This window comes from Schistocerca serialis, chromosome 3 (assembly GCF_023864345.2).
Source record: "Schistocerca serialis cubense isolate TAMUIC-IGC-003099 chromosome 3, iqSchSeri2.2, whole genome shotgun sequence".
In the NCBI taxonomy this organism is placed as follows: Eukaryota; Metazoa; Arthropoda; class Insecta; order Orthoptera; family Acrididae; genus Schistocerca; species Schistocerca serialis.
The window spans coordinates 653,738,847-653,762,080 of NC_064640.1; the positions used below are offsets into that span (position 1 = coordinate 653,738,847).

The 23,234-nt window shown below is 42.1% G+C and overlaps 1 protein-coding gene across 1 annotated transcript in view; it reads left to right on the forward strand.

Moving 5' to 3' along the window:
- LOC126470534 (ELAV-like protein 1) overlaps positions 1-23,234 on the forward strand; it is a 156,340-nt gene that overhangs the window by 56,120 nt on the left and 76,986 nt on the right. Inside the window, exon 3 of the mRNA XM_050098460.1 lies at positions 16,742-16,845. Coding sequence (XP_049954417.1) covers positions 16,742-16,845 — 104 coding nt within the window. The remainder of the gene's footprint in view (positions 1-16,741; positions 16,846-23,234) is intronic.

Consider the following 23,234-nt stretch of genomic DNA (forward strand, 5'->3'; position numbering starts at 1 on the left):
ATGTCTCTCTGGTCCAGTGCAGTCGCGCTCTACTAGATTCGAGGTTGGCTACACTTCCACTATGCCTATACCACACCCACAGCCGACATCTCACGCATACCTCATCATACGTTCGCATTCACACCTTGCAGACAATTACCATATCTAATATTAAAATGATCGTCTATATTTAAATAACCCTATCTTACTAATTATCATCAGACTCTTCCCTGAGTGTCGGAAGGGCACTCAAGTGTCTTTAGTTGTGGGGTCGAGCCATGTAGCGGCTTACATGGAGCCGTTACAATCTTAATGAAACATTAATCACATAAAGCTCTTTCTCAAACCAGCAGCTCAGTTCATGATGCTACAAATAATATTTACAAACATTTAAAATCACTTAATTCGATCCAGAAAGGTGTCGTTTATTCAGGAACGGTTATTTTCAATAACTTCCTAGCAGCCATAAAAAGTAAAATTACTAATCTCGTTTAAAGGGCCTTCTGAAGGATTTATTGAAGGCAGTTCTGCCTTGCCAATGAACTTTTTAGTAGGGCCAATTGATGGTCTGTTTGTTCCTTACAAAATCGAATAATGCGAGTGTTAGCATAGACTTCTGTACAAATTCAGTGGAGTAAAGTGATAACGGTAAATAACTGTTGGAAAAGATTTTTCTATTTGAAGATGCATGGCTATAATAGCATAAGAATTATCATATGCACCTCAGTTCATTGAACACTTATAAGTCCCGTGACAAATTAGTCACCTTTTAAATGAAATAAAATATTTTAAGATTTTTATAACTTAATCTTCAGCTATGAGGACACATTTCACTCGGGATGTGTGGAAGGTGCACTTGTTTATTTGTTTTTCTTTGTAAATCTTCGTGTGGTGGTTGTTTCTCCGACATGTTCTACGTCCTACCAGAGTTTCACACTATGGATCTATTGGAATGAAAAATACGTTTAAGCTAAATTCACCTGCCTGCTCACAAATGAGTGGTCGAATCCAAATCTGTTGTTTATAGTGAACATTTGAAGCTGCCGCCTTAGTTGCTGTGCTGACGTCGCTTATACGCCAGTATTAAAGATTCTCGGAACTTTTTGGACGGTGGCGATACGTAACACCGGAATGAGGCTGTCGTTAACACAAGAGAGGTGGAAATAAAGTTCAGTAGTAGTTCTACACCACGTATAAGCAGCTCTAGTAAGACAGTTGAAGCACACTGCCTACCACCGTTTGTAAACACGTTTTCCGTTACTGACGGAGGAAAGTAGTGGCGATCCGGTGGCATGGCTTGCTCTTGGAGCAGCTGTTTGGCCGTGTGGGAGCGAGTGGCCTCGCTTCCGGCCGGAAGCCTCACAATGGTCCCGCACGCATGCTCCAGTTACCATCTGGTCCCAGATCGAGACAAAGACAGCACGTTGCTACCGAAAAATAGCAAGAAAAAGCTGAATGCAATTCCTTAACTGCTAATCGATAGTAAATTAATTTTTCCTTAAAAATTAAATTTTCGATAGCTCATCAAGCGTGTTAACAGTAAGATCTCACATATAAACTTAGTCTCTTGTATGTAAGACTGAATACGAAAGTAAAGTTTGAAGTTCCTCTGACCAGGAGTCGTTAATTTCCTGAGGTAGGTTTGGAATGTATTTCTGTATACCAGCATATACATTTCAGTGAATTCAGTGTGTGATTAAAATGCTGTATTTGTTACACCGTGAATAAAGATAATGGTATATGTTCTGAAACAATAATTCAGAATAGCTGTCATGGATCAGACGTAAATTCGACAGGATATTACAGATGATATATTAAAAATTTGGAGATTTTAGAGGATGAAATTCGAAACATTTTGTTACGTGGAGCCTATAGCTGTAACTGTGAAACTGTTCCCACAGGTAACACTGCGTTGTTTAAAATGTACTCACTTGGTGTACGACAAGTTACCAGGTGAGATTGATTGTCTGTTAACATTTGGGCTGGGACTTCGGAGTTCACCTTATTGGGCCACACGATCTTCCCAGATCGTTCCATTGATGATGGTTTTTGAATTTTCTGGATAAAGCCTTGCCCGAAATTCTGGAGGACGGTCCCTTGCAATTGTGGGCTAGTTTCTGGTTTCAGAACAGTGGTGCTCCAGCGCACTTCGATCGTCGAGCCAGGAAATATCACCGATAGTTTCAGGCAGAGAGTAATCGGAAGATGATTCCCAGCCCCACGTACCTGTGCGCTCCGCTGACCTCCCCCCCCCCCCCCCCCCCCCTCTCTTGTCTTCCTCTGGAGTTAAGTCTCCTGTGTACCCCACGCTAGTAGGAGGGGTACCTGAGACTGCTGAGCGCATCTTTACAGCGTTTGATACCACTACAGTATTCTGGTGTTTCATTTAGCCTACCGAATGCGTAGACATTGCATAGTGCTATAGAAAGTTCATATCACATTTGCGGCTATAGATTCCTTACTGATAAATTTTCAGAGTTTAATCATATATAGTCTCACAAATACGTTAACACGTCATTTTGTAACGCACTGCATAATATAATTACAAGTGCCTTAGACTTGATGTCCGCAAATTATTTCCGGTAGTGGGGCCTGAAACGTAGACAGGCTGCGTATAGTGCCACGAAGCTCATGGTTCAGGACGTCGTATCACCAGTTACAGGATATTTTCAACTAGTTAGGAGTGGCAGTAAAATTTTGATGGCGTCAAACGAGTTGTATTCCAAGTAAGATGTAAAGACGCAGTGCTGCTTTTTAAATACCGATGCTAGAAAAAGACACAGGTTTGTTGTCTGTGTTAAGCACTGGTTACACGGTCTGAGCGTAAAAGCAGCCACCATGCAAAATATGAAGAATATTTGGAGTTTGGGATTAAGATACTAGTTGGGGATTTGAACAAATGCTGCTAGAACATATTTATATGTCGTTTACAGAACCCAATTCTGTCTCCTAAATATACTGCTCTGGCGAATGTAATATTGCCAGTGGTGGAGGTAAACAGTAGGAGATCTGAGAAATTCTAGCCATTGCCCTGGCTTGGTTTCGATTATTTCAAGTAATTTTTTTATCTTTGACAACTGGTTTCAAATATTGAATTGTATTCCTGAAATCCAACTTAACTGTAATACTTGCAAATGTTTTACTTAAAACGACATGCGACGAAAGTGACGATAGTTCACAACTTCTCGTTGTCTTGATTCTAAAACCTGCATGAGAACAAAAATATTTGCGAGTGCGGGTAAATGAATTGGTAATCTGTGAGAAAAAATACATTCAAGTGAGATCAGGGAGTGTGGGTCATTCTGGGGAGCGTGTTTGGATACCCTGCGCGGTAAGGCGACAGTTCGCGATAACAGAGAAATCCGGGTTAGAGTCCCGGACCGGCAAAATTTTTATATGTCGCTTTAGGTAGTACATTCAGGAATAAATTTCAGCATTTTAGATCAGTGCGATCATGTGAAAATAAAAAGCACTTACATGTCCAGATATTCCCAAAGTTGTAACAGATTTTGTCTCATGCACGTTTTGGCAAAGGGTGTTGTAAAGGGATTAATGGCGAGAGGAATTCAGCAATCAGTTAGCCTTAACTATGGGAACTTGAAATCAACTCTATCAAGTGGAAAAAATACACGCAGATTCTTAGTGTGACTCTTGCCCAGTCTCAGATTCTCATTGCCATTCGCACCGTGTGAAATGGTGCAGTGGTCAGTAGACTGTCATTGAAACCCCGTCTGGCCATTCTGGTACAGGTATTCCATTCTTTGTCGTAATCATAAATTGCGCTACGTGTAATAACCTCGTTACCAACGGGACGTATATTAAGATTCAAACGTGCTATTAGTGTAGTTCCTAAACGCACGTTCAAGCAGAGCGTGATTTTGTACTCGTGAAGTGGCCACGCGCTTAGCTACATTATTGGTTGACTCTAGGAGTTGGGGAAGACCTGCAACAGAAATAGGATTTGGCGACGGCCTGTACGGCTGCAATTAAACAACTCCGCACGCCGCAGAACTGTAGAAGAGCTCTTAAAGATCGGCACGTTGATCGAATGCTGTAGTGTCTACTGCACTTCCAGCGTGCAGTAGGTCGCAAATGCTCACGCAAGAAGGCGGTTTTGTGAAAACGCTAACTTGCTGCTTCGCAACTCCATGAGAGAAACTTTGAAGTCTATTTAGTGCTGGCAACATTTTTTAATGCAAGCTACATTAGTTGCTTCGAAAGTGTCTATGGCCCAAAGCCGTAAAACAATAGTGGGCAATAACTTAAGGCTTTCCAATAGAATGAAGCAAACAGCTGGTACCTTTAATAAATTTGCTGTAATTCAAACTTTCTTACCTACTTAACTTCATCAAAATTATCACAAGAAAAGACGACAGTATTTATCTATCCAGGTACCTACCTATTTGAAACAGGTTATGGTAGCAAAGCTAAATCCGGCAGTGTATTTCTAAAAGCAACAACGACAGGTGCTTCCAAGAATACTTCCAATAGGAGATAGTCAGCATATGAATTAATACTGTCCGAATTAAATTTTCGTATTTTGTGCGTATGTTTACCTTTTTGGTGGAAAATACCTGAGAGTACGCTGTCACAATTTAGGAGTAATGTTTCAGCTACATGATATAACGATGGGCTAAACATGTAACGGCCTTCGTCATATAGGGGACATTACAGCTTAACGACAATAAGATACCTTTTATTTAAATTCGGCGGCTGGAGGTACATTCACTTCCACAGATACACGTAGACAGAGCCAAACAATGGCGCTTGAGCTCACTATGTTCACAACCGGTAGCAAAATTCTGGAAATTACTAGTGTTCTGCACTTAAAAGTAATTCATATGAACAAAATCGAGTAAACGTTTTATCATGAGAGGTAGAACAATATATGCACAGAGGCCAGAAAAATAAGATACGCATTATACATGTATAAATTCATGCAGTTCCATCAGTGAAGTCTTAAACATAACGGTTCACTTCCCAGATTGCCTCGTGCAACAAGAATTTCCGTGGAAATCCGGGCTCTACTTATTAGTATCTTAGACAAAGATGAAATGGTATAGGGACGCTGTAATGGACGTACGCAGTGGCCGGCGGCGTTGGTTGACGTTCGGAAACTGAGAAACGGACATTACAGATAAATCGCCGACGGCCGGCTTAAAACCTTTTGCAGATGCCAATCGATTTTCTGAAGAAGTGAGTCACGGAGACCGACGCGTTAGAGTTCACAATCAACAACGAAATCTGTGTTTTTAAAATCGTTGGTCACGAAACAAAATTCTGTCATTCCAAACTGGTTTTGATGCCTGGGTTCAACGATGGCGTAAATTTTTACACTACAAAGGCATGTTGACTATGTTGATCGGTAGACTTCAAAATCTTCAGTTGTGTGCTTCTATCTTGCTCCTGCGTGTTTTTTGTCATCAACGCACCTGCCGTTAAGTCGTAGTCTTAGACTTTTGTCTTGGGTTCTAACTCCCTTGGCCCATTGGTCCGGATACATGCCCAGCCTATCCTTGGCATTTTCATTGCGGTCGAATTAGGTTTTCCGCTCCAGATGATTTACTAATGAATTCCTAACATGCATATTTCCATTGCTCGTAGATTAACCCTCAGTTTTTGTGCCCACATTTGAAGTCTGTGACATTGTTACAATAAGGAAATGGTAATGAGTAATTTTACACTAGTAGTGTGCTGCTACAGTTTCATACAGGTTACCGTAATTTGTTGCACCAAAAACACTTCTTGTTAAACTCAAATTAAAGTATTAGCGAGGAGTAATATCGTTACAGGGGACTGACGATTATTTATTGCAGTCGATTGTTTACAACGACGGTAAGTCTATGTTGTTGTGGCCTCCCATCCGAAGACTGATTGGATGCACTTCCCCATGGTAATCCCTCCAATTAAAGTTCCTTTGTCTTTGCACAACTACCACAACGCATGACAGTTTCAACCTGCTTACTGTATTAGTCTCTGTTTACAGTTTTTACTCTCCACAATTCCTACCATTGCCTACTATTACAGTTCCTTAACGTCTCAAGGTGTTTCGTGTCAACCGAGCCCTTTATTTAATCAAGTAGCGCTATAATTTTGTTAACCAGTTCGGTTCAGTGCCTCATTTATTACTCGCTCTACTCTACATCTACTTTTTAACGTCTCATTTCCTAATCTAATTCCCCCAGAATTGATATAATTAGACTACATTCGGTTTCCCTTCTTTGGTTTTGTTTATCTTGCATCTTCCTTTCAAGACACTGTCAATTACATTCAGTCACGCTTCAAAGACCTTAGCTCAGTTGCTCTGTGATGGAATTAAAATGTCATCGGCAAAACACGAAATTTTAATTTGTTATCCCATAATTTTAATTCCCTTGGTAAATTTCTCCTTTACTTCACAGCTTGCTTAATGTGCAGATTGAATAACATAGAGGATGGGCAGCAAACACTGTCTCAACCATTGCGTACCTTTCATGTGCTTAGACTTCCAAAATTGCAGTCTGGTTTCTGTACAGATTGGAAATATCTTTTCCTTCTTTGTAGTTTATCATTGCTACCTTGAAAATTTCAAATGCTGTAGTCCAGTCAACATTAAGTTTTCTCTGCATCTGTAAATGCGGTTTTGAATTTCTGCAACCCAGCTTCTAGGATATGTCATAGTCAGTAGTGCCTTCAGCCTTCTTACATCTCTCCAGAACCATAACTGATCTTCCTCGAGGTCGGCTTCTACCAGATGTTTAATTATTCTGTAAATAATTGTCAGTAACGATGACTTACTTAATGGCTCGGCAGTATTCACACGTTTCTGCACCTGCTTTCTATGGAATTGGAGACTTTGTATTGTTCCTAATGTCTCAGGGTATTTCGCATGTCTCATACATTGTGCAAAAGTTTTCACTTGTTCGAAAAGTGAACACAAAGCAGTAACAGAAATGTTAGTTCACGAATCATTCCACAGTGTCGTTATTCTTTGCTGGCCATTGGCTGGTTTTAAGTGACGGTGTACAGTAACCGTTTTACGAACTGAAATAAAGGAAAACTGTAGACGCTGGACGATGGTAACAACTTTCTCGTTCTTGATAAGAACGACGACGAACGGTACGTACTGAGTCACCAGTCTTTGGGCAGTGGTGTTCAAGGAGTGAGAGCGCTAATGGTTGTTTACTTTTTAACGTGGTGGATACCTAGCTTTGAGTTGTGCGATACGTCGTGTCCCGGTACAGAGCGGGTGTCGGCGTAAGACGGGCGCGCACAAAAAATGTCGGGGTGCGCGGGCGGTGGGCCAGCCGCAGCCTGAATCACGGCGCGGAGGCGGCCGAAATAGCTCGCACGGGCGGCCACGTGCGCCGCCGCCGTCTCCTCGACTTTAATTCGTGTGATTGTAATTTGCAAGGGGGCAAGGGCTGTCTTGTTAGGACTCAGTTGTGAACAGGAGATATCATCTTTCTTCCGCTATTGGAGAGTTTTATGCTTGCTTCGGTAATTCAGTAAAAATTGCAGTAAATACCTTTTCTCAAATAGTACTCAGAACAGCTAGGTAGCTCGTCGAAATGAGAACCATGTATTACGTATCTATACTGGCAATGGAACTAGTACCGGTAAAAACAGTTGGGAAATTAATCAAATGTGGGACCTAAGCGACCATCTCCACATTCCTTAAAGCGCGAAAGAACGCGCGTGCTTGAGCGAACGGGAAAAGTCGCGTGTGGTTAGACGGACCACAAATCGCACGTCAGTAAACGCACAGAGTAAGCAGTTATTGTGGCGACCATTGTTAAAAGGAAACGGGCGGCCGCTGTACGGTATGCCGTGGCAGTGAACATGAAAACTGGTCTGGGTGAAAAAATCAGAACCGAACAGGTACACTGATGAAGGTTAATTCTTGTGTGATGTTGGCGTCTAATTTTGATTCCTTGGCACTGGCGAGTCGAAATGTCAGAATACTATGCTACTGCACGTAAATGCCCTCATTGCCATTATCACTTACCACAGAGGTCTCAATACCAGTTTTCGGTAGTACTGTGAACGCGGAGTATTTATTTTTTATTTCCTCCGCTGATACCTGCGGCGTACAGTATTTTCAAGCACAGCATATTTCGTCCAGTGCCCGATCATATTTGTTCCTGTTGTGATAATCTTCTCAGAAAGAGGTCGCTTCATTTTATGTTTCCTATCAAAACACGTGTTCTTTGCACAGAGTTGTCATATTCTATGTCCTCGAAACCACTTTGCCACCGCGGCGCGCGAGTTACGAAGCTCTCAGCTGCAGACGTCTTCACCGCAAGAAGTCAAACGTGTGAGTAAACCCTTCGCCTTTTATCGGCAGCATTATTGTAAAGCCGTATCCACACAGGACGCGCCTTGCTCCGTCGCGCAGGGCGGCAGTGCGCACAAACGCGCGGCGCAGAGCAGCACGGAACGAAGTGGAGTAATTGTGTGCGCAGCAGTGTTACACTGTGTGCGCCCGTGCACGTCAGTACCAATGGAAAATTAGAACGCCATCCAAAGCCGCGCACGACCTAACAATTTCCTTTGATGTACCGACACTGCCAGGAACTTGATCGTTGTTGCGCAGAGCAGTGCGGTTTGACGTCCACACTGGCCGCGCTACACGGAACCTCTTCATTCGGTTTTGCGCGGCGCGGCGCGGTCGACGTGGATGCGGATTATCATCGCAGGCGCCTTCACGCATGGGTATAGACTTACATTCCTGCAGGGTGGGATAACGATTTTAGTCAATCTGCACTGCAGTAAATAGGCACTGTCTGCCGGCTCCAAGTTTTCAGATCAGATATTACACACAATATTACCAGGAGTTCAATCATTCCGGAAGACCTAACCCATCATCAGCTTTTCAGCGATGCTAGTACGTTCACCTTGAAAATAAATGGAAGCGCCTGGGAATTTAAATTTAAAATGGTCTTTTCCATGAATTGGGTAGAGTGAACTAAAACTAACACCTGACGTGAGTTCGACATCCCCAGCTACAGAATGAGTTCTGGAAGAAACTATTAAAATTTCAAACATGTTTGTTCCCGATTACTGCTATTATTGAAAAACTAACTAGGCGTCTTTAAACGGGAACAACCGTGTTTAATAATTGCGTGAAGGTTGTGAACCTATACCACATAACATTAAATTTAGAAGCATGTTACGAGATCTGTACTGAGAGAAGATCGCTGAAGCACGCTAAAAGAAATGAATGCGATTGAGTCAAGATATACACACCACAAAAAAGTTTCTCGTCACCTCGGTTCCGAAACCTGTAAAGAAAATTGGAAGAGATCAACATAAACATCATTTCCGCCCGTTGTATTGCTCATGAAAACCACACATTGCATATTGTACCACATAGAGCGAGACCTTCAGAGGTGGTGGTCCAGATCGCTGTACACACTGGTACCTGTAATAACCAGTAGCACGTCCTCTTGCATTGATGCATGCCTGTATTCGTCGTGGCATACTATACACAAATTCATTAAGGCACTGTTGGTCCAGATTGCACCACTCCTCAACGGCGATTCGGCGTAGGTCCCTCAGAGTGATTGGTGGGTCACGTAGTCCATAAACAGCCTTTTACAATCTACCCCTGACTTGTTCTATAGGATTCATGTCTGGAGAACATGGTCACTCCAGTCGAGTGATGTCGTTATCCTGAAGGAAGTCATTCACAAGATGCGCACGATGGGGGCGCGATTTGTTGTCCATGAACACCAATGCCTCGTCAATATGCTGTCGATATGGCTGCACTGTCGGTCGGAGGAAGGCATTCATGTGTCATACAGTCGTTACGGCGCCTTCCATGACCACCAGCGGCGTACGTAGGCCCTCACATAATGCCACCCCCAAAACAGTAGGGAACCTCCACCTTGCTGCACTCGCTGGACAGTGTGTCTAAGGCGTTCAGCCTGACCGGGTTGCCTCCATATGTCTCCGACGATTGTCTGATTGAAGGCATATACGACACTCATCGGTGAAGAGAACGTGATGCCAATTCTGAGCGGTTTATTCGGCATGTTGTTGGGCCCATCTGTACCGTGCTGCATGGTGTCGTGGTTACAGAGATGGACCTTGCCATGGACGTCGGGAGTGAAGTTGCGCATCGTGCAGCCTATTGCGCACACTTTCAGTCGGAACACGACGTCCTGTGGCTGCACGAAAAGCAATATTCAACATGGTGGCGTTGCTGTCAGGGCTCCTCGGAGTCATAATCCGTAGGTAGCCGTCAACCACTGCAGTAGTAGCCCTTGCGCGGCCTGAGCGAGGCATGTCATCGACAGTCTCTCTCTCTCTCTCTCTCTCTCTCTCTCTCTCTCTCTCTCTCTATCTATCTCGTCCATGCCCGAACATCACTTTATTCACTCAGAGACGCCTGGACACTTCTCTTGTTAAGAGCCCTTCCTGGCACAAAGTAACAATGCGGATATGATCGAACCGCGGTATTGACTGTCTGGGCATGGTTGAACTACAGTCAACACAACGCTTGTACCTCCTTCCTGGTGGAATGACTGGAATTGATAGGCTGTTGGACCCCTTCCGTCTAATAGGCGCTGCTCGTGCATGGTTGTTTACATCTTTGGGCGGGTTCAGTGACATCTTTGAACAGTTAAAGGGACTGAGTCTGTAATACAATATCCACAGTCAACGTCTGTCTTCCCGAGTTCTGGGTACCGGGTGATGCATTTTTTTAGTGTCTGTATTAGAGATACTTACATAATGCATACACTGATCTTCCCTGCGAAGACGATTCGTCCCAGAACACGCATTCTGGGAGAACATGCATTCTGGGATACGTGCTGTGACTTGCTGCATGGAGATGTTTTGAAAACAGCAAGATTTGCTTGCGTGTCGAAAGACAGTGCAATATGCATAGTAGAAATCCTTGCATGATAACGTTCTTTAGCCCGGTAAATTGTATCCAGTCTTAAATAATTTCTGTTGGACGTGACTTCAGACACTAAACAGTTACTGTATCTCGGTCGGCAGACATCAGGGGAGACAGTATGTAGAGGGTTCACTTACATATGCTTCTTAGGCATCCTGATTTTTGGTCACAGACGTATCTACTGTAATGGAAGTAAGAGGCAACACAACTACGTAAACTAGCAGGCGACTTAACTTTCTCATTGTTCAGTTCAGTTGAACGCAGTACTGCTATGGTCGCCAACAATTCATTAATTGCGGAATACATGTCTTGCCGTTATTCGTCAAATCAGTTCAACCTGCCTAAGTCACTCGTTGTAAACAGAATAAAGCTGCCAGTGCGAATCACGGCAGAACTCAACACGCAACACTCAACACCAACAGAAAAAGCGATTTATTCGAGAACATTCAGGTCTGAATTCGAACACTGGTATCACAGTGCGTGCGCGCACACTTCTTTGTGCTGCATATATGGTTACTGGTAGATGGAAGGAAGCGCAGTCGCAGCCACTGTCTTAACGCTCGGTACGGGCTAGACTCTGGCGCCCTCCGCCTGACACAGCCGTTGCGCGAGTCATACTCGGGTTCCGTCCCGAAGGTGTTGAACTACATATTTCGCCTTCACTCATGTGACCAGAGGGGTATCAGTATATGTGGTACTCTATAGAGGATCGTTTGAACATAAAAATTATTGCTACAATTTGGTGAACTTAAATATCGTAGTTCTTTTTACCTAACAGCCTTCGAACCATTAGGAAAGGGGAGCACGAGGAGGAGGTGGTCAGAGGGCTGTTAAATACAAAAATTTTATGGTGGTGCCTGTGTATAGAGCTGCACGAGATACGAAAGTATTCGGATACTGCACTGTTGCGGCGGTCGGCACCGATGACGTACCTGGCGCAGTAGAGTTAATCCCTGAGACTGGTTCTGTGCAAGAGGGCGGGATTGATAAATACTTCGTACTGGCCCGTAAACCACTTTCTGAATAAGAAGTGATAATTGAAAACTTTATCATGGAGCCAGTCAGGAAAGACTTCACTCCTTCCCCTAGTAACGCTTTGGTTGCTCACTGTGTTCGCCACTTAGCATTTCTTCTACGGCGTGAGTTCCAGATTTGAAGATACCAATTCGTATTATCGAATGGAGTTATTGCGACAGATTCTTTTGTATGCGACCACAATTTTTTGAATTTGGTTTGAGATGGACATTGCAAATAATCTGGTCTAGACTACTGATATCAAGCATACGTATCTCGAAGTATTAATTATCAAGTAGTACGACTGGCAATAGAGATGACTGCTAACAGAAGCAAAACTACTATGGCAGCACGAATGGATGGTTTATAGAAGCACTATGGAAGCTCTGATATTCCATTTGCAGCAGTACGTAAATGATCTGAACGGAATGAATGGAGTAGATGAAAATCCACAAAAATAAAACAGTGCAGTCGAATTAAATCGGTTTATTCAAAGGGAATTAGAGATGACACTGATGGAGTTTTTGCTGTTTGCCAATCAAAATAACTGACGATGGCGGAAGTAAAAAGGATACAAAATGCACGGTGGCAACAGCAACAAAAGCTTTCGCGAAAAAAGAGAATTTCACACGGAATATAAATTTCATTGGACGGAAGCGAAACATGGAAGATGCAGAATTAAGAAAATAAATGAGTAGAAGTTCTCGAAATATTAAGTTACAGAAAAATGCTGAAGATCAGATAGTTAGGTCAGAAAACGGAGGAGATAGCGAAACGAATTGGAGGACAAAGAAATTTATGGCACCATATGCCTAAAAGGGCGGCTTCGTTAATACGAGACATCCGAAGGTAACAAACGCAATTTTGGTCATGGAGGCGTGGGAGGTAAAAGTTGCAGAGGGGGCCTAAGGGTGGACCACAATAAGCAGATACTTGTAGATTGCAATAGTTACGCAGAAGTGAAGGTAGATGTACAGTATAAACTATCATGGTAAGCTGCACCAGACTAGTCTAGAAGAAAAAGTCAGAAAACCACGAATTGTATAGCTTATCGAGTGAATGCGTATTTTCAGGTCTAAATACAGTCGAGGAATTACATTGTGAGTGCTCTGGGGAGCAACAGGGACCTAAGGAAATAATTTGACGCACTGGCTATTGGGCGTTCAATTTTTGCATTATTGATATTACTGGTATATTCGTTGTCCACGGTATGTTAACGTGAGACGAGAGAGGAAAACTGCGTGAGTTTGTAACAGAACGCAGAAGAGAGAGATGAATGGCTACTGAACGCCCGAAACAATGTTCACTGAGCACTAGTAGAACTTGACGTTTCTTTCCCCGTGCTGCCAAAGCGTTTTAAAAATTGCACACATTTCTAATTAAGCACTCAGGACAAGCACCTTAAACAGAGGTTCTAAGTTCCACGTTCTTACAAAAATGGGTGTATCGACTAGTGTGTTAACGTAAAGTGATCGGTATTGGCACCGAAAACGTTATAGCTCTAAGAAATGGAAACTTTAAGCTCGCAGTATTGAAGACGGGCGTGTAGCCAAGATAAAACTTACTTATTTTTCCGTGGCTCCAAAAGTGTGCAGTTGCTTACATGTTGTTGAGTCCGCACTTAAGTAATCTTACGGACCTGGAAAATCTTACTTGCGTGTTTCCAACAATACAATGAAGTATGCATATTTTGAGGTCTTTCAGATGCATTGCGTGATAAACTGGGGAAAAAAACCTGTGAAATTGTGGAAAACAGGGAAGCACTGACTGCTGCTGCCGCCGCCGGTCTTGTCTAAAGGTGGAGAACGTGGAGTATTGTGACGGTGGGGGTGTCTAGGGTCAGCCACATACGCGGGCAAGGTGCCAGTGTACGAGATGCATCTTCTTCCTGACGTCGAGCAAGAAATGGTCAGTGCCGTGCCGTGGTGATACAGCCGGCAAATTGAGAAGCGGCGTGGGGAGGCTACCATGATTCATGAACCATGTGACTCAGCGCGAGCCCCCGCTAGTCTCCCCCTGCTGTCTGTGGCGTCGCGCTCGATGCCGATATATTTCTCCCATGTCGAAAACGAAACCAGTACTAAATAATAGGCAGTATTAGGTTTTTCCCTATTTTGTTCCATTCGTATGTCACCAACTATTGCAATATTTTCCTCCTAATAAAAATATTTATATGTGTTATGAAATTTGTCATAGTTCTTCCATCAGTACATAAAGCTTTCACAAACTACGATGCATTGCTATTATGTGCATGCAACTAGTTCCAGTTCATAATTGCATATCGTTATGAATCTGTATACGCTATGCAGTAGACGATAATTTGTTCCGTAGGTGCATTTCAATGACAGTTACTCTTACATATATCTACAGTGAGGTGGGTGCCGTAACTTTCAGATCAGTATGCCATGTTAATAAATTAATTGTGCAATGGCTTATTACTTGATGGATGTATTAAAATAATAAATCACGTTTCGCAAAGTTCCGAGCAACTCCTTCGAAAAAAAGTTAAGACGCGGCCGCTATAAACCACAACCTGCTACCAACAGTGTTTATAACGAAGTAGTTTAATGTAGTAAATGTGTTTGACACGAACTAGGAAATGGTGTGTAAGTGTGTATACAGGCGTAGTGTCAAGATTTTCTCTGAAATTTACGGTGTCATGTATGGTATAAAACGTTGCAAAGCGTCAGTCACATTACCAATGAAATTACTTGACGTTTTTCTTCGTCCAACTCATCTTAAATTAGAGACAAAGTGAAAGGGCTCACAGCAGACCGTTTCAAACTTTGACATTAGTCTGCTGAAAAGTGAGTGTTGTGGTTTGAATGGTATTTAGATTATTGGAACCAATAACATAAAAAAAATTTTACACTTACCAGAGCTCAGTGTAGAAAGCATTTTAAGTAAACCAACAGCGAACTTTTAACTTCATGTTAAAAGGCCAAATGAGCTGTACGTACTGCTGTACTCACGAAATTTACTGAATTTATTACTACGTACAGTGTGAAATTGTGGAAAACGTAAATGGTTAATTATTGAAAATTGATCTGGTCAGTGTTAGAGCTTTGGTTCTTCAGTCTATGTTAATTAGCGAAAATAACCCCGGAGGGAATATATCACTTATCGTACAGTAAGTTCTCCAGCAATTACTTTATGACAATCGCGGTGACGTTTCTGTGCATGTTCGATAACTAAGGAAAATTTGGCTAGATTCAGGCCGAACTTGGTTTCTCTAATAAAAAGCAGTGCCAGTAAACCTGATGAAATTCGATACACGAAATTTATTTCGTAATATCGAGGTAGCTATTACGTAGGTGTTCAGTTTTTTCGTCGATATCCCGTGTACATCACGTCTACTTAATTTGTTTTTGTGTAGACCTACACAGCTGAACTAGGGGTGAAGAGCGTGTGGGTTGCTGTTGAACAGGACACAGAAACAACAGCAGAAATAATTTGAAAAGCTCATAAACTTTCCGAAACGATGCAGTAGTTCTCTCTCAGGAAAGCATAACGTCTAAGCTGTCGTTATAAGAATCTCACTTCATCTCATAGATCAATCTCCCGAAACGCACAGGCCACAAGACGGATAAAAATAGCGTGACGTCAGTAGGACAGCCTTATATAGTACAATCGAAATAACTCTTAATACATAAAGGTCAGAATTGGTACATGGCGGCAGAAATGGTTAAATTCGAACCTACGCCTACATTATTCAAGTAGAGGTATTAATTGAAACTACAACGTAATGTTTCGTATTGTGTTATATTGTATGTTAACCGGGGACCTAGAAACGACGGAGAGGCTCCGTCCCCGCCGCAGTGGTCCACAACCCCACGACGACTACCGCAGTCCACTTACAGTTTTATATTAGCTGCCTTTACGTTCAGATTACGTCAATCTCCGGAAAAGAAAATACAGAACAAAAGTCGCAGCTGTCGTACACTTAGACACCAATATGGCCCACGTGTAAAACTCTAGTCATGGCACAATTTATGGAGCTCTTGCCCTTCAGATAGCAGCAGAGCGCACATACTCATTTGTCTGCTGACAAGTCCCAAAACTGATTCTCACGCTGCTTCAAGTATGTCAGCGGTGTACATGAAGGTTTTAATTACGGTGTATCATAATAGCGGCCAGTGTGCTCCCCAGACCTCAGTACTCACGAACACGTTTGAGATTAACTTGAAGAGGTATTTCAACTAGATCAGCAACTCCCACAATTCTTAAAGATACAGAAACCTAGGCTAATGAAAATTGACATTAGATATTCTATTTAAACAGCACGGCGTCGATGCTTGGTGATTTTGACAGTACGCACGTTTATTGCAACGTCAGGCAGCCGCGGTAAATAACTTACATGTCAGTAAAAGTTAAAGGTCGCAAATCGACAGTGCGCTCTCAGTTGGGCTGTAATTACTCATGTCCTTCGCAACTTTTAAGACTATTTGATCAATATTAGAGTAACTATTACGTATTCCTTTCGTCTTTGGGATCGCTTGTTGCTAAATTTCGTAGGCAGTGTGCTCATAGATACAAATTGCAATATTAGTGCATCGTTTATCTCAATAAATGCGCTGGAATTCGTTTAGGTTCAACGCTAACAGTCTCCGTAAAGGCGTGAATATTCATATCCTTTTAATGACAGGTGAACAGAATTTGGTTGAAACTTGGTCTCATCGTGGTATTAGTTACGTATCGCACCTAACGTATCTGCCAACTACCTCTGTAGAACAGATTAAATTTTTTGTCACATTGAACCCATTTTACGTTAAATACTCAACTTTGGTCTGTAAATGAAATGACGTATTGTAGCAGGAGTGTTCGATGTGGAATATAAAGGAAAACTTTCGATGTTTGTTGCAGGACAAAGTCTGGGATACGGATTTGTGAACTACCATCGACCTGAAGATGCAGAGAAGGCCATTAATACTCTGAATGGCTTGCGGTTACAGAATAAGACCATAAAGGTAAGTGATGATTCATCATATGGGTGACATGGGTGATAATGTAAAACTAGTGTGTCATGTCATCGCTTTACGCACCCAAGGCGGCGCGAAAAACGCTGGTATTTCTATTTAACGTAATAGATTTATATTACGGCCAAAACATTCAAGTGATAAATTTTCAGCAGTACGTAAACTACCAGCAAAAATCTTTCGTGGTCTTGATTACTGACGGCAGTTTCTTTCGGTGGTAAACAATTCTTAGGTACGTTACTGTTCATGAGGCAAAGTTAAGAATGCACTAAGATTAGGGACAGGAACAGTCAACCGGCTGTTTAGTGATAACGCTTACAGTCGTTAGGTTTCTCGGGGAAATAGAAGAGATATCTAAGATCTATTTGAAGCAGGTATGAGTGGAATAGTAGACAGCGTAAGGACCCCATTCCTGTAATAAATAAATAAATAAATAAATAAATAAATAAAGCAAGCCCTATCTTCAGGTGAAATATGTCGTGCCTGCATCGTGGCGTTAATTGTGAGACTGGGCGCTTCTGAAACTCCCACAGTGGTTCATTATTTCCCCTCAGACACTGGCGATGTGGCTGCCAGTTGGTCCTTCAGAAATTTACCTGTGCTGTTCAGTCTGTGAGCGTTTGGCAATGTGCCAGTTCTTGAACATGGCATGAAGGGAAGAGTAGTTCCATTCATCAGTTCGCTAGAAAGTTCATTACTCGTAGAACGTTAAATCCTCCAATAAATCATGTGCTAAACAGTGTAGGTAATTTGCTAAATATCAAGGAATGGGCATATTTCGTTCCCGAATCAAGGTGCTGAGACGACTAAAAATTAAAATACCAAACTACTTTACATTCTGTCCAACAAGTGTCTGTATTTTCCACTCCTAAACATGGTCTCCAATTGACTTCAATGGTTGGGCAGGGTATAGATGTAAGTTTTCGCTTTGTCTGTAGCAAACATCGGTGCCTTCTGACAAACTACGTCGTCACGCAAACCAGCAACAAAATGTGTACTTTCTATCTAATTACTGTGAAACTCATGTGATATGAGGAATGGAATTGTTACGTAAGAAATAACGAAATGAGAAGCCCGTGACTTCCCTGAGTCAAGCTGAAAGTGAAGGTAATGAAATGCAAAAATGTGATGACGTAATAATAGAATTAGAGGTACTTGCTTCGTTGGAGAGAGCGCTGATGTAAGTGGCTGTGTCACATGACTGAGCCATCATTAGAAGTTACAGTGGGTGTTGATGTCTCAGAATGCACAAAGAGCTCCATATCAGCTCACGGATCTCAGATTATTGAATTCCCTAACGATTTCAGAAATCTCGCGTCCCATGTATCTAGCTTCAATCACGTCGGAAAACTTTCCACATGAATCAGCTGAGTTCAAATGACAGCTGCGCCAATGCACTGCCTTTGTATACCTTGTGTATACGATACTACAGGTGTGTGTGTGTGTGTGTGTGTGTGTGTGTGTGTGTGTGTGTGTGTGTGTGTGTTTTCCTTAGCGTATATTTCCAAAATAAGTAAAACACATTGCCAGCAGGGATGGATCAGAAAGGGGAAACGGGTTCCGTTATCTCGTTAACACTAAAATTCTTGTCAGTATTTTATTACTGCAGTTAAAGAAAAACGTCAAAGTTGCATACATTGACGACTGTACCAGTTCTTCTGTCATTCCCATGCTGGTCTAGAGCGAGGATATGTGGTCGTGACAGGACGAGTCTGGTAGCTAAGAATTGTCGTATTTCTCCATTCACGAATATAACTTAAAATTCATAAACTAGACAAAAGTTTCGTTGAAAGTGTAATGAAGAGTTACTATGTTTGTTCATGTATTGAAAATTTCATTTATATGTAGAACTTCGGAATGTAATATATAGTCTCATACTAAGACGTTGCCCAAAAGTGACGCATTGTCAGAAGACCGTAAAAATCCCGCGTTTCCTGGAGTGACTTCCGATGCTGTACAGATAATAGGTGCTTGACAGTGCTGGAGTGAGGTGGCGTTGCAGCTAAAGACTTACTTCAGAGTTGAAGTACATAGGACAGTAAGAATCATGTCGGCAAAACGTCTAAATTGCAGAGAGATTGATAGTGAAATTTTGTCGGTATATGGACCAAATGCAGTGTCGCGCCCAGCCTTAATGAAATAGTGCCAACAATTTAATATATTAGTAAGTAAGCAAGGCTATTGATAAAGAACACAGACGACAGTCCAGGCAGTCATGGAGCTGATTTGCAGCTTTCGCAGATTTACCGACTATGAGGATGTCCGTAGAGCAGTTCTTCAGTACCTCTGTGACGGAGCTGATTTCTACCGTCGAAAAAACTGAATGCTTCGTAGCACGCTCAGAGAGTCGTTCAGACACATGGTGACTACATTGAAAAATAGCGTCATATACATTGGTAACATTGTGCAGCATTCAGTAACTAAGTTGACCTGCCATAATAATGTGCACCTTAGTAATTCTGGTGCCAATATCGTTAAGAAATAGTTTTCGTTTGACTCTTTGATTTACAGGAATAATTTTTTTTATAAAAATCAGCAGAGTTAAGCTCATACTTCATAAAGGCTGTTGTAAATTCTCCAATGGATTAGACATGTTCTGGCCACAAATTCATTTTTGTGGCAGTAGGTGAGCCAAACCCGGTGAACTGGTCACATTCAGATAATTGATACAACACCCCAACAAGCCTTTCGCAGAAGCAACTTTTTAGAAAGGTGCGTTAGTCTGGTAAGAAAACTTTTTTAACATACAGCTATCTCGTATATCTTCTTTATAGTACTCCTCCCCTATCCACTGTAGTAAGCGAGTAGCGTTAGTTCTGCCTCCCTGAAAACGTAGGCCATAACTTCTCCGGTCTGTGTTCTCTTTCTGCAGGATCAGTAGCTTAAACCTGCCGGTTACCTACACTATGTGATAAAAACTATCCGGACACCCCCAAAACATACATTTTTCGTATTACATGTATTGTACTGCCAGGTACTCAATATCCGCGGCATCAGACACCGTGAGAGCAGAATGGGGCGCTCCGCGGAACTCACGGTCTTCGAACTTGGTCAGGCAATTGGGTGTCACTTGTCATACGTCTGTGTGTGAGATTGCCACACTCCTAAGCATCCCTAGGTCCACTGCTTCCGATGTGATAGTGAAGTGCAAACGTGGAGGGACACGTACAGCACAAAAGTATACAGGCCGACCTCGTCTGTTGGCTGACAAGAGACCGCCGACAGTTGAAAAGGGTCGTAATGTGCAGACATGTATCCAGATCATCACACAGAAATTCCAAATTGCATCAGGACCCATTGCAAGTACTATGATAGTAGTTAGGCGGGAGGGGATAACTTGGCTTTCATGGTCGAGCGGCTGCTCATAAACCACACATAACGTCGGTAAATGCCAGACGACGACTCGCTTGGTGTAAAGAGCGTAAACATCGGACGATTGAACAGTGGAAAAACGTTGTATGGAGTGACGAATCACGATACACAATGTGGCGATCAGATGGCAGGGTGTGAGTATGGCGAACGCCCAGTGAACGTAATCTGCCGGCGTGTGTAGTGCCAACAGCAAAATTCGGAGGCAGTGGTGTTATGGTGTGGCCGTATTTTTCATGGAGGGGGGCTTGAACCCCCTTGTTTTGTGTGGCACTATCGCAGCCCCGGCCTACATTGTCTTAAGCACCTTCTTGCTTCGCACTGTTGGAGAGCAATTCGGGGATGGCGATTGCAGCTTTCAGCACGATCGAACACCTGTTCATAATGAGCGGCCTGTGGCGGATTGGTTACACGACAATAACCTGTAATGGACTGGTCTGCACATTTTGCTGACCTGAATCCTATAGAACACCCTTGGGATGTTTTGGAACGTAGACTTCGTGCCAGGCCTCACTGACCGACATCGATACCTCTCCTCAGTGCAGCACTCCGTGAAGAATGGACTGCCGTTCCCGAAGAAACCTTCCAGCACCTGATTGAACGTATGTCTGTGAGAATGGAAGCTGTCATCAAGGCTAAGTATGGACCAACACCATATTGAATGCCAGTATCACCGATGGAGGGCGCCATGAACTTGTAAGTCATTTTCAGCCACTTATCCGGATACTTTCGATTACATAGTGTAGCTGTCAGGATTTAGACTTGAAGTGCTGCACACTCTTCTACGCCACACTAACATTTAGTCGCACATAATCATTTGCGTTCATTAGCGTAAACATTGCTGAGAAATAATTTCTCACCTTAGCTTTCGATCAGCAATAAAATAGTAGTTTACACAATGCAGCATCGTGGATTAATCTTTATGGGAAGGGTACTGCAGTCATTCTATTAATAATCGCATGGCGTTAGAAACTTCATTTACTTTTAATCATGAATGGTGAAACACCAAATGGAGCATTTCCGTGATTTTTTGATTCATGATCACAGTTCGGGAACGTGTTTCCAGTGGGGTTAGTCTGAAACTAAATACTGCACTTCGGAACTTAGTCACTTTTTTCTTCAGGGTTGAAAATGAAGCGATTCTGTTAAATACATCAAATAATGCCACTGTTTTTCATATGGTGCATCTTTTAGGAAGATTATATGCACGCCATCTAGTTTTGTGGTTCCAGTATACACACGGCTGGTGTAGAGCATCTTTATCAGTTCTACACAGGTATCAAGTTGGAAATTTTATAAACTTCTAAGTAAATTTGACCTGCATTTCGGCGGGAAACGCAGAGATAAATGCAGCAGAATAGTCTTTTGTCGATATAATTTCAGAGGCTTTTCAGTCAAGAACTCGGCGCAATTGCAGTTAGATTTTTTTTTTCAACGTCCATTTTCTTAGATGGCGGGAAAAAGCTGAGCTCTATGCTAAATGACTACTCATAGATTTTCTGCCCACTTTCCCTAATCTTCCCCAACTGTAGTATCTTAGTTTTATCAGTCTAACACTTCTTCAGTTTTCATTAATCATGGTTAGCATAATAAGAAAATTTGGCCATAGTTCACATGGAATGCTGAAAGCTGAGGAAATTTTGGACTACCAAGTATAATAATAGACAAATTTAGAAAAAAGTAGCAGAAAATTTAAGTAACTTGAGTAGAAAGAAGGTTGAGTAGTAAGGTTTTCATTGTCTGTCTATAAGGGACAACCATTACCATTCGGTTTCTAAGGCAAGCGATAGTTCTGGTCGACAGTTTGTCGCTGTAGGAATCTAGTAGGATGAATTTTTGGAAGATATGGCTTCCCAGTTAATCAGTTCTGTCGAATCTCTCAGCACTACTACTTTAAAAAGCTGCGTAAACAAAATGATTCAGTAGATGAATCTGGTTTTTGGTTACTGCACCTGTGTCAAATGCAAAATCTCAATTTTCTTCTTCCTCTCGTTTGGTTGTACTTATTGTTCATTTGGTTTTATCATTCTTCTCTTATGTTCTTTACTAGTATTGCAGTTATCCCTGCTCGCAGCTAGTTATAAAAAAATTGTAACCTCACTTTTACCTAAGTTGTCAAGCAGAAGATTATAGTGTGAGAGGGCTTTGGCTGGCACATTCAGTTATGCAGACAGTCTTGTTGGTAGGGCAACCACAGCCATGAGCTGTTTTGGATATTAATAAACCGCTTCATCTATTATAAAACTGAAGCGGTTTAATAATACCCAAGATCATCCAGCAATGTCACCAATCAGCCAACTATGTTCACTGAAGTAGCTGTTAGTTGACTTTCCTGGTCTGGATTCAATATTTTACTAGTTCCTTACGTTAGTTAACACTTTCGTACCGCTAAGAGGGACTCTGTGTCCTAATGAGAGTAGTGCTAGAGAGCAAAAGTTATCTGAGGTAACTTTATAGCGTGCCTGCGTTTTATGTTTAAACGCTTTTCAACGCTTGGAGTAATTGCAAGGGGGTATTTCTCGTCAAATTACGTAAATCTTAATTTCCGTTCATTCTGTCGATTTCATGATGGCGCCTGCTGTGTTCGGACAGAGGAAAGAAAGCCTGAAGAGTGTTGTCTCAACGTAGTGATAGTTATCACTAAGGACTAAGATTCTTTCTCGTTATCTCACTGATAGCAATAGAAACAGTTCCAAATGAATAAATAATTCATGTTCCTTATCGGCGGCTCTGCATATGGCATACTGATTGTACATCAGATGCATTGTACTAAAACAAGGTAAGGTTTATTTACGTAAGTAGGCAATACAAGCTATATATAGCATTTCCTCCCACTATTAGCGCGACTTGGGCGCGCCCTGCAACTTCAAAACAGAAAACTTTATTTATAATTCTGCATGTCACTGTTGAAAAATGAAAGATACAAGAGCGACATAAGGTGTATTAAGAAAATCATCTTTAAAAGGATGCAGTATCAACAACAAATAACTTCCGTAATAGCCAAAACTTTG